Source organism: Clytia hemisphaerica, unplaced genomic scaffold (assembly GCF_902728285.1).
Source record: "Clytia hemisphaerica strain Z4C2 unplaced genomic scaffold, Clytia hemisphaerica genome assembly, whole genome shotgun sequence".
Classification (NCBI taxonomy): Eukaryota; Metazoa; Cnidaria; class Hydrozoa; order Leptothecata; family Clytiidae; genus Clytia; species Clytia hemisphaerica.
Genome location: NW_027103562.1, coordinates 2,242,422 through 2,261,560, shown reverse-complemented (window position 1 = coordinate 2,261,560; position 19,139 = coordinate 2,242,422). Strand labels below are relative to the sequence as shown.

The 19,139-nt window shown below is 34.9% G+C and overlaps 2 protein-coding genes across 2 annotated transcripts; both read left to right on the top strand.

The window, feature by feature from the left end:
• Positions 1-261: 261 nt before the first annotated feature.
• Positions 262-9,472, top strand: LOC136800708 (cytochrome c oxidase assembly factor 1 homolog). Its single transcript, XM_067057364.1, has 3 exons — positions 262-429; positions 6,203-6,351; positions 9,020-9,472. Exons 1-3 carry the CDS (start codon positions 339-341, stop codon positions 9,203-9,205), a joined length of 426 nt encoding a protein of 141 aa, XP_066913465.1. The 5' UTR covers positions 262-338; the 3' UTR covers positions 9,206-9,472.
• Positions 9,473-9,954: 482 nt separating this feature from the next.
• On the top strand, positions 9,955-12,575 carry LOC136800707 (SH2/SH3 adapter protein NCK1-like). Its single transcript, XM_067057363.1, has 2 exons — positions 9,955-11,060; positions 11,807-12,575. Exons 1-2 carry the CDS (start codon positions 10,311-10,313, stop codon positions 12,005-12,007), a joined length of 951 nt encoding a protein of 316 aa, XP_066913464.1. The 5' UTR covers positions 9,955-10,310; the 3' UTR covers positions 12,008-12,575.
• The last annotated feature ends 6,564 nt before the right edge of the window (positions 12,576-19,139 follow it).

The following is a 19,139-nucleotide window of genomic DNA, read 5'->3' as shown; positions in this document are numbered from 1 at the left end:
TCAAACAAAAAATGACGTTGAAATATATCGATGACAATACTTGGCAATGATTTCATGTAATTAATACCTTTAATAATGCCTTCTTTTTTACCACGGACTCTAAACCCTGCCTCAAAACCATTTTTAGAAATATACAAATAACATTTGAGTTATTTTCAAGCGAAGAATCGTATCAGATTTTTTAAATCTTTATGAAGAAAATTTCATCTGCTTAAAAAATTTCAAAATTATCTTTTAAAGATTTTCCAATATTTTGTTTCAGTCTTTAGAGTAAAAATACAAATCGATAACAGAATGAAATGAAATTTTTGCAGCTTCTACCATTGTAACCTACAATAATGGTCGGGGTATCAACATTGAAGAAAGTTGCAATTTATGGTGGTGTATTTACTGTTGCTTCCTGTTCATTCTTCTACTACAAAATACAAAGTAAGTTTATTTCAATACATTTTGCTTGATGATGCTTGGTTTCGTACTTAGTCTCCTTTATATCCTGCATTAGTAAGATTCTAGCAATTTCATTGGTCAAAAGACATCACGTGGAGGTGGGTTATATACTGTGTCTATCTTCCTCGCATTCGATTGAAAAAAAGAAGACATTGCATATTGACGAATGCTCTTTCGAATGTTTTGTTTTGAAAAGACAGAAAACTCGGCAAGCCTCACCAATACGGTTTTCGATGACCCTGTATATCCCGTATCCCATCTCGAGAAGACTGTGTAACTAATATTATTCTCAACTTCAGGGGCAGGCTGGAGACTTCAAAAATGATCGGGTTTGGCTGAAATTTGGCACACTTGTTCCTTGGGTGAATATCTGGGGGTGTTTTTTTTCATTTTTTGAAAATTTTCATTTTTAAGGGCGTGGTCACAAGTTTTCGCCAAAACGAGGCTAAAACTTTGGGCCCGGGGGGGGCACTGGGTTTGCGGACTGACGGTATGTGCGGGCCAAAAATTGGCTTTTAAAATTGCACCCTTACAGTGCAGCAAAAATCAGTGAAAATCATACCCTTAGAGTGCATTTTCCCCCAAATTTTCGATCCCTTTCGTGCAAAAAATGGTCAAAATTCTAGCATTTTTGGTCAAAATATCTAGATTTTTCAAGAATTTTCTGAAATTTCTACCCTTACAGTGCATCTCTAGTTTTTCCGACCCTTACAGTGCATTTGAGGTGCCTTGAAAAAGACACCCTTAGTGCCCGCACATACCCGTCAGTCATTTTGCTTGGCTGCCCCCCCCCCGGGACTTTGGGGCATGATGAAGACTTCAAAAATAGTCGGATTTGGTTGAAATTTATCACACTTGTTCCTTGGGTGAATATCTGGGGGTCTTTTTTTCATTTTTTGAAAATTTTCATTTTTAAGGGCGTGGTCACGAGTTTTCGCCAAAACGAGGCTAAAACTTTTAGGCAGGCTGTAGACGATGCTATCGTCCGTATAATATGTTATTATGATATAACATAGTTTGTATATTATAAAACGTAATATGTTTCGCGGCGGATAGAGTCTGTGTTTACGGACGATATCAATTTGGCGCTTTTCTTGATTTCATCTTTGCCCTTACCGACCTTGGAGAAGGGTCGGTGATTTTTGCGGAAAATCCCTGCAGATTTATAGACGAACTTGGTAGAGAAAACCAAAACAACACAAAATCGAAGGGAAGGATGCAAGTAGGGAGTGAACAAAAAATGGTTGTTTTCTTTGAGCATGATGGTTCTGGGTCTGGTGAAGAAGAATGCTCTTGAAGGATAATTTGGAGGCTGAAGACCTTACATAAATGCATTTGCTGTTTCTTTAGCTTTTTTGACAATATTAGTTAGAAGGGATTGTTTTCCTCAAGGCCCACAAACAAATTCTAACTTTGATTTTTTGGAAATTTTATTCAACTTGATGCCTGACACCTGAAGCTTGAAGTAGCATCTAAAGGTAAGGTTTACATTCACTGCATTTTGTAGTTTCTTTTATGTTAGCAGGAATCAGTGTCAGTTGAGACTGAAATATTGACTTTTTCCCAGTTCTGTCAAGTATGATTTTGTGCACGTCAAAAATCTTCAATCTCTGTAAAGTTTCTTCTAAGAAAGAAGGCCTAAATTTTAATAGATTCTACTTTCTGTTTATTTTTTTGTTGGGCTTGATTGAGTTTAAAGTTAGCTATCTTTTATATTTTTTGATAGTCAATTTTTCAGCTTGGCACTTGAGTGACATATTTCAATAACCAATGCATTTCTACAAAATTCAATCAACACCTTTCACGATATCAGACCGACACCCTCTACCGTGTCTAAACAACACTTTCTGCGATATCTAAATAACACTTTCCACGGCGGCTGATCAACACTTTCCATTATGACTGAAGAAAACCCTCCACGATATCTGAACAACAATTTCCACAACAGATCTGAACAACGACACCTTCTATGATACAAAAGCAGTACTCAAGCATCTTGAAAGATCTGAACAAAAAGTTTCTTTTTGACTATATTTTTAGCGCAGCTGGGGCAGCAGCTGGTTCATTCAAAAACAGCTTTTTTAAGCCTCAGGTCTATTGAAAATTTGAACCATAAATTTTTTTAGGACACATTTCTGACATTTCTACGATGTTAAAAATATTGTATCGAAAGGAGTCTTTTTTCACTTCAAATCTCCACATTCTTCTGGAGAAATGCAAAATTATCTGCTACCCAATCAGACCATACACAGAATGCAATTTGATATAAAAATTTCCCTTCACTTTTTTAGGGTAATTCAAGATGAAACGCTGCAATCTTTTAATAATTTACGGTGAAATTTCCGCTAATCATCAAGTAATTATTGAAAGATTACAGTTTTTCACCGCCAATTCATCTATAGTCAAGGTAATTGTTTTTTTCTTGTGAAACAGTTTGCAAATTTCATCTAAAAATTTACAACTATAAATCGTGCGAAAACACAAATTTGGTTTGAATCTTGTAAAAAACTAAAAAGTTTATCACAATTCCTGAACCAATGATCAAAATTACTTTAAATTTGGAATGTAGGGTCACTGTGACGATTGAAATGTATTTGTAAAAAAAAATTCCCCAAAAAATCTGTGGTTCAAATTTTCAATTTTAGACCTAAGGCCGAGAAGGCATTTGACTGCAAACCGAATGCTTTGCAAAAAATAACTTGTCAAAATAAATTTCTTTACTCAAATATCCTTTTAAATGATCCAAGTGGCATACCCATAAAATAACACGTAAAAATGAATTGATTTATTCAAAATTGAAAAAAAATAAGATAGAAATTTCATACAACATTGATTTTTGCATGACAAAAATAAATATTGAATACAATGTCCTTATATAATGCCCATCTTGAATATAGTAGGGCAGAAAAGCAACTATTACTAACATATAGCAGTCAATAAGAAGATAACTAAATAAAATTCTTTTCTTAATGACTACCTTGCTAGGAATGGTTGCTACTTTGTCCACAATAGCGCTCTGCAACACATACGTCATAATTAATACTTTTCACTTTTTTTGACATTTGTACAAGTTGCAATCCCACAATTCAACGCAGCTCAATTAAAGATACGTGCAAGCTGTTATATATCGAGAGTAGTGATTATATCAAAAATAAAATCTATTTTTAGGTTCAGCGCGGTGCCTTATTGAAGTTGGTGTCAACATCATTGGAAATGTTTATTATATATACTTTTCTAAAAGTAAAAAATTTTAACACGCTACTTGTATAATTTTTCATTATTTTGAAACTACCTAGATTATTTATTTTGAAACTTTTATATTTTTAATAATTATCAAAATTATAATCAGTATATGACAACTTCGCACAGGAAAAAAATCAATGAAATTCACCTTGGCTTTTTAGTGAATTCACAGTGAAAAGCTGCAATCTGACAACAATTCACGGTGAAATTTACCTTTTCATCGTGAATTATTAATTGCAGCTTTTCACCGCGAATCCACTAAAAAGTCATGCAATGATTTACATTGAATTTTTTCTGTGTTGGACTTGAAAAGTTTTGAAAGACCATAAGGTGGGACCAATTTGATATGTTGTTTTACGGCCCCGACCGCACTTAAAATTTAAAAGATCAAAATCAATGCTGATCATTCACACAGGAAAAATCTAAAAAAGTATATACCTTGATTTTCGGGTGAACTCACATATAATTCACTTTAAAAAGTTGCAATTGTGAAAATGAAATCTGGTAAATTCACCCAAAATATCATGGTGATTCAAAAAAAATTTGCTATGTGTGACTAGTAGTATAGTGACTAGTAGACTACAGCTTTATTCAAAATTTTAAAAGCTTTCTCAAGTTTTTCAATAAAACTGCAATTCACCAATAATCTTTAATTTCACAAGTTTGGTATAATTACTGATTTTTGCTGTGTATAGACTGCAGATGTTTTCACGGGTATAATCATTTACAATATCATTTTTTATATATGAGTATGATTCATTCTTTTTTTTGCAAACCACACTGATCCTCTTTTTTCGTTAGCTCGCGGCCTGTAAGAAAATGACAAATTAAAAAAATTTTGATAAAGAAAAATAATGCATCACACGTACACTTGTAAAACTTGTAAAAAAGCTGTGATTGAAAAATGCGGCTCTAATAAAATTTTCCAATGAGCAATCAGACAAAATAATCTGCATACACTGGAGAGTGTTACAAAAAGATTAGTCTTTCAAAATAAAAGAGCCGTACTGCTTACCTCTTCTCTCTTTTATTCTTGAAAAAATATATATGATACTTGCTTGAATCTGAGTTCTGCTTGTTAAAAATAAATTCAAAACAAACCATTTACATAAAACACCTTGTTGCAAAGAAGTTACAAACTAAAGTACTAACTAATAGGAGGCTAAGAGACTAAAATGCCAACGAATTGCATAAAACATTTCCACACATTTAGATCAACTTTCTGTCGCCCTGTTTTGGTATCAAATTCCAGTCGGGTCAATTTGTATTCACAGCAAGAACTGCCCCGGGATTTACCAGTCAGACCCGACTGTTTGTTTACATTTGTTCGAACCGGGCCGGCCGATCACACCCCTAACCAAAATCCAAAATTTCCGCTTTTCGACCAAATTGATATAGTCTAAGACAACGGCCTCTCCCGTAAAAAAATTCCCCTCTTCACGTTTGTTCTTTTTTTAGATGAAACTCGTCTTAGACTATAGCATAGTCTAGGCAGGCTGGAGACTTCAAGGGCGAATCCCTGTGGGTGGTTTTCATTATTTTATAATTTCCATTTTAAGGGGGTGGTCATGAGTTTTTAGTTGAAATTGGTTACAATCTTACAATTGGGCCTACGAATGATTTAAAAACACTAAAGTTGATCCCAGTGCGGTTAGCACGTTCGACAGTTTCTCTAAACGTCCCGTTTATAAATAAGATGTGAATAATTACTTTTTACTCAATTTTCAAAGCAGTCGGAATTCACACTCCCTTGACATAGGTTCTAATTATAACAAAATCATAACGGCCAAGGACTGCTACTAGCCTATATTTATTCCCCTGGACCAATCTTTGATCGGTGTTTGTTAGAAGCTCGGTACCGTGAAATAGTAGTATTACTCGATGTAGGTCAAATTTATGGTGCTGTCCCTTACAAAAATTCTGGCTGGATAGTGGGATTTTGCCTAAATTTGGCGCACTTGTTCTATGGGTAAATAAATATCTGCGGTTATTTTTTCTTTCTTTGTAAAAATTGATTTAAAAAAAATTTAATTTAGCGAGTTTATGTATTCGAGATCAATCGAGGGGACGGTAAAAAGCAAAGTTGACATGTCTCCAAAATCACCGTTCACTTTGCTCGACGACGGTAAAACCACCAAAATACCGTCGTCTGTTTAGGTGAGCAAAGGTGATATAGAGTCGTACATCAACTATCGACTTTATTATGTATCGATTTCACTTACCATCGCCCTCGACATCCTCCGATACATAAACTCGGTTTTATCTCCAAAACTAAGGAAATAACTTTGGAGAAGCCTGGGGTCTTCAAAAATGGTAGGATTTTGCAGAAATTTTGCACTTGTTCCATTGGTGAAAACTTCCGAAGTATTGATCCTTGCTTCAATCAAACCTTCAAATTGTTGGAATACTGAAATAAAACTTCTAAAAACTCCGATCAGAGTATATCATGGTTTAAAGGGGATGGAAGGTTTTCACATAATCCTTAAAGTTATTCTTCTGCTCTCTTTTTTAGGTCGTTTTGCATCTGGTGACTATTATCGTTTGTCCATTGAAGCATTACGTAACGATTCTCGATTAGCCAATGGGCTTGGACCACCTGTTCGCTCTTTGTTCTTGAACCTTGGGGATAGTAATAATCGATTATCGCCCACAGAAGCACATGTAAGAAAATAGGGGTATTATTGTTATTAAAGGGGTCGCCAATTTTCTTACAAGTTTATCTGGTTAGGTAGTTTTTAGAGTAGTTTAAGTAAGTTACATGTTAGTTTAGGTATTTTACACAGGAAAAAATATTCGAATTCCATGCCTGGAAAAATACTATTTTCAGGTGGAATTTATTTTCACCCTGGAATTTTTTTGCTTCATTTTCTAAGAAGGCTGGAATTTTATAAAAACCGGTGTGAAAATTGTTCCTTTCCAGCCTTTCAACACAAAAACTCTTGTCTGGAATTTCATAATTTTCCAGGTGGAAATTTTCCAGGCTGGAAAATATTAAAATTCAGGTATTTTGCCATTATTTTCAAAAAAAATAGTGACTTGGAAAATCCACCCCTAATTTGATTACTTTCCAGGGTGGTAAATTTCCGGGTTGGTAAACAGCCATATTCAGGTCTGATTTTTCTTGCCATTATTTCCCAGGCCTGGGATTTCTTGCCATTATTTCCCAGGCCTGGGATTTCTCGGGTTGTAAAATGATCATTTTCGGGGTGGGATTTATTTTCCAAAATCAGAGATTTGAAAACCCACCCCAAAAATGGGCAATTCCCTGGGATTTCTCGGGATGTAAAATGTACGCATGTGCAAAGTTAAAACCACAAGTGATTTTTCAGTCAAAAGTGTTCGAGTCGTATGTAAACCAAACCATTTTTAGGGTGTTTTCGATCAGTGTGTAACACAACGCTAAAGGTGAGGCGTCCCGCAAGCCAAGGGCGGCCTCATTCGTTCGCAATGGACTTGCGTCGCAAGGGCTCAGTGGATCGGTGAGACGGGTTTGAGGTCATTAAGTTGGCTCTCTAGTGCAGCTCCACTGTTGTAATAAAAGTGCCGGGATTCTCAAAGTAGATGTCAGAACGGATGAGAGCTATCGAACCAATGCTCACAGAAAGATCGAATACATTTAAACACCCCTGTCTCTGTGACCCAGTGGGATCCACCCCACTGCCCACCAAAAATGGCTCATTTTTCAGCCCCACTGGACAAATCACTCACCCCACTGGAATGTTGTAGTAAAAAAACACCCCATTGAAAATGATAAAAAGTTTACACATACCCCACTCGAAATGCCCTCATTTTAACGTACCCCAGTAGAACTTTTCTTTCAAAAAATCACCCCACTAGAATTTTCTCCTTCCCCTTCTTTAAAGTTGAAATATCCAAAAGAGCCAAAATAATCTGCTCGCTTCGCTCCCTCGCCGTCAAATGTTCCACTTCAATATATTAACTGTATTTAACCCGATTTCTAATGTCATTGTCATGGTCATTTTAAAACGTAGAAAATGCCTAACGAGAGGGGTTGAAAATCAAAAATTTCTGTCAGCGCAAACCACAGTTGTACTTGTACCTTTCTTTCTTTAAAGCTAGGTTATAGCCTGAAAGATTTTCGATAGAGGCTTTCTCACTTGCGTAGATACTGAAAGAAAGACCTCTACTTAAATCATGTTGACTAAACATTACTAGGTTCCAGATTTCATAAAATTTGATGTAACGTACTGCTCCCAGACCTCATTACATTTCCTGTTACAGTGTAAGAGTAAATCTACCTGATCAAGATGATATTTCTAGTGATATTTAGTAGCATGTAAGAAGCAGATTTTTACTAGCACTAAACCAAAAGTTAGCCAACACCTTCTATCTTTAAAACGCGACAAAATTAAGCGGTCTACCCAGTCTAACTCACAGGCTAACTAAAATTTAGCCCTTGCAAAAAATTCTTTCTCACCCCAGTGAATATCAAGGGAAATTTTCGCCACCCCACTCAATATTTGAAAGAATATTTTTCACCCCAGTGAATTTCAGGTCTTTTGATTCTCACCCACTGGGTAATCAACACCCACTGGGGCACAGAGACAGGGGTGTATTTAACAATTTATTAAACGTAATTCATTTTCGGCATTTTCGCCCCCGAATATGTAAATATCCAAATTTCCAACCTGGAAATAAGCTCTTTTCAAACCTGAAAATACTGTTTTATGAATTATATCGAGGCTGGAAAGTTATTTTCTCTGGAGTGAATAAAGCACTTTTCCTACCCTGGAAAAAGTCACTTTTCCAAGGCTGGAAAAAGTCACTTTTCCAAGGCTGGAAGAGGCATCAACATTCCAGGGCTGGACCAGCCCAGGAATTTAGCAATTTTCCAGGTGGGAAAGAGGTCAATTTCCAACCCTGGAATTCGATAGTTTTTTCATGTCTTAGGGGGTCGTAAAGCCTGCTTCCCAAAAATGCATTCAGAACCCGGATGTTGAGCAAAAAGCTGGTCTTTAAATCCTACTCCTGCTCTTTTAAAGCGATTCTAAATCCAGATTGACACTAAATACTGAATAGCTAGGGGGGGAACTAAGCTCTCGAAAACATTGCAGTTGATTGTTCTTTTTATTTTTGACAATAGAATCTCTACTTCTATACAGACCATCAATTTTCAGTTCGAAGTTAAATAAGTTGAATAAGTATTGAAACGAATGGTTTAAATTTTTATTGGATCAACTGAATATTTAGCATTGATGATTTAGCAAAAATAACATCTTCATTCAATCATGGAGGTAGAAATTCTACCTCCATGATTCAATGTAGAAGATCGGCTTTAAGCTGTAAATTTTTCACTTTTTTTTTACAGTTGTCAATTCCAGTTAAAGGAACAAAGCACAAAGGATTTCTGCACACCAAATGTTCCACAGACGTCCAAGGGGAATGGAAGATCAATTCCCTTGAATTAGAAGTCAATTCAAAAAGGTTTGAAGTGAATTATTCCAAGAGTATAATTGCAAAGGACGAAATTGACAACGAAATTCTAAGAGATTGATGAAATTGGCCAAGTTCAATCTTGTAAAATGACTATATAATGGAATAGCTTGTCGCGGCTTTTGCAAGTTGTTTTGGAAACAGGACTTAGAGGAATGAACTCAAGGCAATCTTCTCACCAAATTACCAATTTTTATGAACTTCCTAAGAAGGAATTCTGTCTCCTTGAATAGGTAAATAGGAAATCGGTGCTAGAACGATCCACATAAAATTATTTTTTTGAATGGTGTGACACAGAGAACCAACAATAATATTGATTTTACTCTAACTTTGGACGAGGTATATCATTCGATTTACATTAGTTTCAGGAATCAGAGCTTATGGAACAAATAAAAAGACGTACAAATTATCTGGAAATTCCCTTGCATAATCTTCTTTTAAGCTATACAAAACTATTTGGAGTCTTGCTTTAGGTGAAATGCCTTTTATTTCTCCGCTCGAAAAGCTTTTATGAATTTTCTATTAAGGCGTCCAGCTATTAGAACATAGGGTTTCAGAATATTAAGAATAAGTTAAGAACTTCTTAAGGCTTCACAGACTCAAAAACGTCAAATTTCTTAGGAAATCGCTCAAAACACTAATTTTAGAATATTTAAAGAACGTCCGAAGTGTTAATTTTATTTTGGATGCTCTTATCGCAAAAATGTGTAAGTGCGTCTAAGTGTATAAGTAAGGACATTTTTGAAAAATGTTCCATTAAATTGAACCTGAGATTGTTCTTACATTTCTTTTATTAGGGTCTGAATTTGAGGCTGGTGTTCTTATAAAATTGTCCTTATAAATAAAAAAGGTGCATGACATAAGTTTAGACTTCCTTAAACTTTACGAAACTAAAACCCCTGAAAATAAGTTTCTCCTCTTTGCACTACCATTATGCTTTTGCTTGAGTCGGCCTCGTATATTATCTATAGATCTCATTAAATTTCTTACGTCGTTCGCCGAAATAGATTTTATTATGTCCATTGTTTTAAACTAAAAGCTAGACTATGCTACTTACATGGTGACATTTCAAAGTAATGCTAATTAAACTGGCTTTTATTTTAATTGATGGAGTACAGGTTTATGTTTTAAAAGTTGAGAAAACTAAAACTTGAAGTTATAGGTTTATGGTCATATTATTGTATGCTGTCGATGCCGTTTATTTTCAAATCATGAATCAACAAATATACGTCCGCACTCTGTATCAGTACGAGGCTAAAAATGAGAACGAGATATCGTTTGAAAAAGGAGTTTTTCTCAAAATTCTTAGTAGACCTGAAGGTGACTGGTGGTGGCTTGCTTTAAACGAAGCAAACTCTCAAAAAGGCTGGGTACCACGAAACTACGTGCAAGAAATTGTCGACTTGCCTGAACACAACAATAATGGTCAGATAGGAAGAAAGCAAGCTGAAACAAAATCGAATCGAAAACCAAACAAGTCAGACACACTTAGATACAACCAGAAAAATAAGAAAGAAAATGATGGCTATGAGACAATGGGTTCCCTACAAAGAGGATCAGGAGCTCAAGACGAGAGTGATTATGTTCTGATGAATACAGCAAATGAATTCCCACCAGATGACGGATACGATCGTGTGAAAAGTCAATCTGATGGATATTCGCTGGTCAGAAGCATCTCTTACGGAGGCTACAAACATGTAGGAACGCAAGGTGAAACGACATTAAAAACACAGAACGATGAAGATGAAGATCAATACCCTTATTGTCATGCGCGCGAGTTCGAACCGAACGTTCTTCCACCGCCGACGTACGAACGCGAACCATATTTTTGTGGAAACATAAACAAAGCAGTTAGTGAACGATTATTGAGTGGGACGGATGAAGGAACATTTCTTATTCGAAAAAGTCAAACTCAGGTAAATAGAATTTCAACAAATTGTCTCTTACCCGCCCTATATCCACAACTGACTGATGATTTATCCATGTCGCTCACTCAGACAAAATGGCGTTACACGAATATGCACGTCCCGCTTTTTAAGGCTCTGTAAAAATCTGATAAGGTCGCAAATTCATAGCTCGGGGTCCACTTAAGCATTTTTATAAACTGGGAAGCTGGATTCTCAATATTTTTAGCTTTTAGTCAGGCGAACTGTATAGGTCCGCCAGATTCTAGTTGATTTTGGAAGGTAAAAAATGGATTGTGCAATATTTTTTATTTAAAAGTAGGTTTTCAAATCTGATAACTCTAAGGCTCTAAGTAGCTTTTTATTTAGATCGGTATGTGATTTGGATTTTCTGTATCTTTCTTCAAATTTGCGACCTCGTCAAAGTTCAACCAGTAGATTCTAGTCTAGAAAAAAATTACTAGTTTTATTACTAGTAATTTTAGTTGACATTGGGCTTTTCCAGAAAAAATTTGAATAAGGGGGAGGGAGGATGTAACATTTTTATGTAATTTACCTCCCCCCTCCGACATTGTGGCTTTTGACCCCCCGGAAAAGCATCAATTGACCCCCTGGATATTCAATATTACCCCCAAGTCAGAGCAAGTTTACCCCCCGGACAAGGCAAATTTTGTAGATTTTTCACTACCCCCGGACATACATTTGCTGGAAGAGCCCATTATCTTTTATTCTAAAGTGTGCGCATTTTCACATTTTAGGCTGGAATGTTGACCCTCTCGTTTAAGGGACTCACAAAAATTTCACATTGTCGCATCGAAATGAAACCAAATACGGTCATTCTAGGTGAAAGTCGCTCTTTTCCATCGATTCAAGAACTCGTACAAACATTTAGCAAAGAACCGATGGTTTCAGAAAACGGTGAAAAGTGTTTACTAACATCGCCAATATGTATGGTGTGATGATTCTTCTCGTCAAGACGAATTAAAGGGAATTATGTTTAAAAAAAAGCTAAAAGATCAAATCACTGTGATATCGCTTATTGGGTGAATTTAGAATAGCAAAGCTGCGATTATATTACAAAGAAATTCCACCTTTTCACCGTGAAATTACCCAAAAGACTCGATAGGTAATAGTTATCGCACGGTACTGAGTACAATATGGGATATATATTTCGAGTTCAGATTTTTCGTAATATTTCGTAAAATATAGAAAACTTTGAACGAAAAAAGTTTGTAGCTATTTTTCATGTTGACGATAAATCATAATATAAGTGATTTTGAACGTTAATGCAAATGTGTTTCTAAATTTGTCCATTTTGTTTACCTTGTTGCACCTGAATGAATGAGTGTATATAGCACGTATAACTTTTTTATATCCATACAGGGGACGAACGAACATTTGCAAGGGGTAATTCGAGCAGACTTTCCAGCGGGTCTAAAAGAATGTTGTTTTTTATTCATTTTTCGAGGAGGTAAAGAATTATTTTGAAGAATTTCAAGAATAATTTTAGTTCGACCACCACGACTTTAAGGTAAACAAAGAAATTTTCCAAAACTGTTTTGCAAATTCTATTCACACATTTCCAAGAAATATTTTTTGACTTGAAAAGGTTCGCCCACCCCCATTATGGAAATTTAATGGAATAACCCAATATATTATTATTATTATTATTATTATTATTATTATAATATTATTCTTTTTGGCTGTAAATATCATCAATATTTTTCTATTTCTGGAAACCATATTTAAATGACATCTAAAAATATAAAATTTACAAAGCTTATGAACCCAACTTCTAAAATTATAATTGTTTATTTATCTCCTCTTTTTATCCCTTGTTGAGAAATATACACTGGGATACGCAAAGACAGGGGTGTTCAGTTGGTTTTCTTGCTCCTAAAGTACCAAAGGTGTTTTTTATCACGGTCTTTTTTGTGATTTTTTTGCACACATTATTAGCTGATGCGATAAGTGTACCGTTGGATAGCTAAACCTTCTTACCCCCGTAAAAAATCTCCTATCGCCACTTTACAACGAAGAAAGTCCGACACTTTGGCTAGGTTACTTTAATTTTTAGGCGCTCAGTATCAAAGTCTTAATCTTTTGTCCATTCACTTATACATAGCAAAAAAATCATTTTTTGCCGGTATGTCCGTAATAAACAGCGGAACGATCCCGGAAATACGCCATGAATATTTTACCAGGGATGAGAAAGTTTAACCATCCTACGATACTCATTTTGTTCACGATATTCAATCCCTCTTAAAAACATCGCAATCTTCCGAATCTTTGGTCGTTCTAAATTCTATCCAAATTGAATTACAAACTTCCAACTAAACAATTTTAGTCGAATCTAATAACGTCAGCATCTTTGACAACTACACGACGTCGCACTTTTCACTGTATGATATTTCGTCTGAAGGTATTTACAGTTCAACATTATGGTTACTTCGACATATTCCGTAACTTTACAACACCATACATTTTCTTGTAAATGGATTTCTAATTTCTTATTCTTTTCTGTTTCATGATAAGGTGAATGACACGAAATACATGCACCTAAACAAGTGCTTATCTCTACTGTCACGGGTTTGCATTCAGGTAATTTGACGTCTAAATTGAACGCTTGTAAGTTACATTTTTGTTTACGTTTAACATGTGCTACAAGATTTCGTCCTTGAACGTATTGTTTGTTGTTTATGTTGAAAAAAATTATGTTTATTATCATCAATATTTGTTCGATCTTCATGTTCGAAGCTTTTTCTTGTGACCTAAAACAAATAGTGAAGAAATTATTATTTTCTAATAAGCCATTCCTTGGAAAATCAAGTCTTGAGTGAGTGACTCATTTTTTTGGTAGTAACTTGAGCGGCTGGAGACATGAAAAATTCATTCCATGAAACTACTTTTTTCTTCGTCGAGTAAGATAAATCTTGATTTTTGCCAGTAAGGCATCTGTATGGTGGCCCATAAGTGCCAAGTAATTTTTTATTGAAAAACTCAGAAAAATATTTTTTTTATAAATGAAAATAATTTTACAATTTACAATTTAAATTAACTTTCATTTCAAAATCAATTTAAAAGTAATTTCGTTTTCAAAATGACTTTAAAAACAACTTAAAATACGACCCAGCAAGGCCACACAAATGATTTAAATTTTGTTTTAATTCTCATTTACTTTTCGATATCATTTTAAAAAGCATTTTGTTTTTTTATTTTTAAAATCACTTTTCTCACGTAGCCCATCAGTGCCAAGGACAGCTTTGTCTCCAGACCCCTACAGGCTTAAAAGATTGAAGTTACTATGGTTACTTATTGGTTTGTTTACAGTTCACGGCCCATCAAGGCCAAAACAACTTAGTGCTTAAACCCCAAATATTTTTACAAATGTGTAGGAGAGTATAAAATGATATCCTTTAGTGTTCCAGTGTTCTATGGTACCATAAATGAGAGATTTTTTGTCCGTCACAGTGCTTTTCCTTTCTATTGTTCATTGTTTGGCTGGTGGGTTGTACTGTCTTGAAAAATTTACTTCTTTTTGCAGACAAAATTATTCATCAAACAATGGGGAACATGAAGAGCCTTTGTTTTGATGTGTAAATAAAGAGTCGAATTTTTTCTTAATATGCAGCATGCGAGCATAATAGGAAAAGTGTCGAGAAGAGAGGAAATACACTTTTTTTATATAAGAACAATTTAAGAACAGTGGAGAGGCTGAAGTTAGAGAGTTATAGCAAAAAGAATCCCTGGTTGCCCTGGTTTCTAAAATCCTCTAAATAGTAAAGTAAATAGCCAAAACTTGTTTTTTACCTTGGAAAAAATAAGAACAAAATAAGAACAATTCAAGGCTCAAAGTGCCAAAAAATTAAGAACAGCCGAGCCTCAGCAAAAATTTACTGGTTCTTATAAAAAAAGAGTGTAATAAGAGGGAAGTTTTATTTACTTCCAACCCCTTTCATGTTGCCGCCATATGCTTTAATATTTTTTGCTCCGAGGAAACCCCAATGTGACCCCCCCCCCTAAAACAAACAAGAAGCCCGTTGGGCGTGAAGGCCCAGCGAAAAGTAACGTGTTGAAAAGTGTTGAAAACGAGCGTGCAAAACAGCAAATGTATGACCCTGTTGACATGGATCAAAGTGAAGACAGGAAAAATCTATTCAAAATCACCGCGGTACGTCTCATTAGTTAGACACTTGAAATTTTATTGATGGTCTCCTAACCAACCGGGTCTACAGGCGCAGGTTCACCTGGTTGAATACTCTCGGGTACCTAATAGCTGGGGGTTTTGGAATAGGCGGGGGAGGTTGGAAAAAATCTCAAAACTTAATAAGCAAGGGGGGGGGGAAATAAAAATGTCCTAGGTGGAAAATGTCCATAAATTATGCGCGCCCACAGAAAAATATAAAAAAATCCCGCGAATATATAGTGAGTGGGCGCCAATTAACGAATTAGGTGCACTCACATACAGACATATGCAGGGAGAAATATCCCTGCAGGCAGGTTAGTTGGATCAGACCGTAAACTAAAAAAATAATCTTTAAAAACTAGACGGTGAAATAGTTTACGGTCTGCATATCCAGGCTAATAAAATTCATGTAGTAATGTGAGTTAACAGTTATAATGTGACAGATCCAGAAATGACCATTTTCACTGTTCATGCGTTGCAACCATGAAAAATGTTTCAATCTACCTTAAAGGAAGAAATTTTGGCGGGAATTTAATTTGGCGGATGGCTGAAAAAGTTTTTTCAGAGGGAATTTAATTTGGCGGTTAGCTGGATAAAATAAATTTGACGGGAATTTAATTTGGCGGTTGCAGGATATTTTTGGCCAAAAGCGTTATTAAATAAGCAAAAAAACCTGTTTTAAGGCTTGAAATAGCACAAATTTGGGGAATGCGTGAAATAAATTAAATTTGGCGGGAATTTAATTTGGCGGATGGAGGAAAAAGTAAATTTTGGCAGAAACTTAATTTGGCGGATTTTGGCGAAATCCGCCAAATCCGCCAAATTTTCTTTCCGCCAAAATTTCTTCCTTTAAGGTAGTTCAAATTTTACCCATGAGCTGCATTTTAGTGTCCATTAACAGATTCCAGAATCAGTTTATACTTTAAATAATTATGTGAGTCGAGTTAGAAAAATCAAGCCACCGACCGTTTATTGCGACATCCAGAAATGACCATTTCATTTAATATGTGTAGAATCATGAAAAAAGTCCCAATTTTGTTCAAATTTACACATGAGCTGTATTTTAGTCTCCGTTAACATAATTCCATAATCAGCTTACTTGAAATAATTCTGTGTCGAGTTTGAAAAATCAAGCCACCAATCCTCAAACAGACAGATCCAGAAACAACCATTTTCACGCGTAGCATCGGAAAAAGTTCCAATCTTGTTCCAATTTACACATGAGCTCCATTTTAGTGTCCATTACCAAATTCCAGAATCGGTTTACTTGAAATAATTATGTGTTGAGTTTGAAAATCATACCGTGAAGTCGGGTAACTTGCATCAGTGTAGGCAAACATGCATAGCCCTCAAATCACAAATGAATGACCAATAAAAGCAGCAAAATTTCAAAACAAATGAACTACGCAGCTCCACTCGCAGCTCTATTCTACCATTTTTATTTTTATTTAACTTCATTTGAGGGCTATGCATGTTTGCCTCCACTGATGCAAGTTACCCGACTTCACGGTACCACGTCCCACCACTGACCGTTGTTTTGTTAACAGCGACAGATCCAGAAGTGACTATTTTCTTGTGTAGCATCAAAATAGAAGTTCCAAACTTATTCAATTTTACACATCAGCTGCATTACAGTTTATTTATTTCTATATCAGAAGCCATTATTTCCTAAAAATAAAGTCTTTTTGAAATTCTGAAAACAAGAAACTAAAAATGAAAGTGATTTAAGGTAGAATTTCCACTCATAAAACTTTATGAAAACTTGAGCAAAGACTATAAGATATGGCAGAATGTTGAAAAAGGTTTATAAAGAAAAATCATTAAAAAATTTCTTTGGTTTGAAAGTCTCTTGACCACTAAAGCAAAGAAAATGTTCAAGATAATATATAATATAAATCAACCTCCTCGCTTCGACCGCCATCTTTTTTTGTTTTGAAAATTGTTTTGAAGGAGCGCGGAATCAGAAAATATATCTTTTATAGCCAGTACCCAACTTTAGCAAGCTTTTCCCTCTCCAGACGGCAAAATTAAAAAGTGTGTTACTGGTTTTAAGCGCCGTTTCTACCAAAACGGACGGACAGACACACGTACACACGAACAGAACGTTGCAAATGAAAGGCCCACTCGCTTAGCGCTGGGCCAACAACTGGTTCGTTCTATTATCAAAAGAAACTTTATCTGTTGAAATTTACTCATTTCTATGAGTGGCCTCAATGGGCTGTCAGATCAATTCATTTAAAATAATTTAAAATTGATTTTAAAATGACATGGCCTCGATGGGCTGAGTTGGAAATCGTTTTTGAAAACAAACCCGTTTTTAATTTGAAACGAAAATAGAAAGTAAATCAATTTTGAAATCAAAATTTAGTTCAAAACTTAAATTAAAAGCTATTGCAAAAATGAATGTGAAAAGTAAATTATTTTGAATTTTTTTTATAGAAATGTCAAAACAATTTAACTTGGCTCCCATGGGCCACCATACATCTGTAACTCGCAAAATATTTCCATACATAATTTCTTTCATGAGAGATGGCCATGGCTTTCTAAATCTAGATTGAGCCCCATTAAGAACCGAAGTCGCTGCACGCTCTCTTGGCAGGTCTTGACATTTAGAACTTCATTGAAAAAGTAAATTTTACAGACAACCAACCAACACTAACTAAAAGTCAATACTCAACAAAATAATTTTTTAAAGGCTTTCAAATAAACTTTCAATCTAAACCCACTCTATCGACTTAAATTGATAATCCAATATTTAAAAACTTCAGAAAATGTTTCGTCACTTCAAGACAACCGCAATTATTCATCTTTTTCCCATGATTCAAAACAACCTCCCACAATCTTTTCGTAACTGTGTCGCTGTGTCCACTCTAAAACCAAAAATCGACAAAAAAATTGTCATGTCATTACTAAAGTCTGTCTCGAAATAATTTGCAGCTGGAGAAAAAAATGGCTGTAACTTTTGATAGAATTCGAATCAAGTTGCGGTTTTGTGCTCGTTAAAAAGATATTCGAGAGTGGAATATTATCAATTAAAAAAATTGAGAAAAAAAAGGAAAATGAAAATGAAAAATGAAGAAGAAAAAAATCAACTTCTTGTAGAAATGTGGTATAATTATCATTTTCACAGGAGTGACTCTTCAATCTTAGATCATCATCACTGTGAAAAATTTTTTCAAAAATATTAATTTAATCAAAAGATATCAAACAAAGTTTATTGCTGGTTGATCGACAAAAGGCAGGTTTTTTCGTTTTTTTTTGTCGTTTTTTACTACTTTATAGAGTCAACCAGCAATAAATTTTGTTTGATATCTTTTGATTGAATGAATATTTTTGAAAAATTTTTTGACAGTGATAATGATCTAAGATTGAAGAATCACTCCTGTGAAAATGATAATTATACCACACTTCTACAAGAAGTTGATTTTTTTCTTCTTCATTTTTCATTTTCATTTTCCTTTTTTTTCTCAATTTTTTTACTTGATAATATTCCACTCACGAATATCTTTTTAACGAGCACAAAACCGCAACTTGATTCGAATTCTATCAAAAGTTACAGCCATTTTTTTCTCCAGCTGCAAATTATTTCGAGACAGACTTTAGCAGTAAAGTAAAGGATGAGAAGTTTTCGTTGTATAAAATTTTTACTTGTCCTTGTCACTGTCACCTTATAACAATTGATTTCATCCAAAAAGTAGCCATTCATACTTACATATGACTACTCTCGGGGGGGGGGGGGGGGGGGGTCGGAATAAAAATGTCCTGGGTAATACACGTCTTTTTTTTTTTAAGAAACTAGTTTTACCAAGCAGCCTCAATGTTTCTTAAGAAATCGGCCTTTTGAGCCTTAAATGTTTCTTACATGTTTCTAAACTTTTTGACATAATTAGCCTTGATTGGAAGGT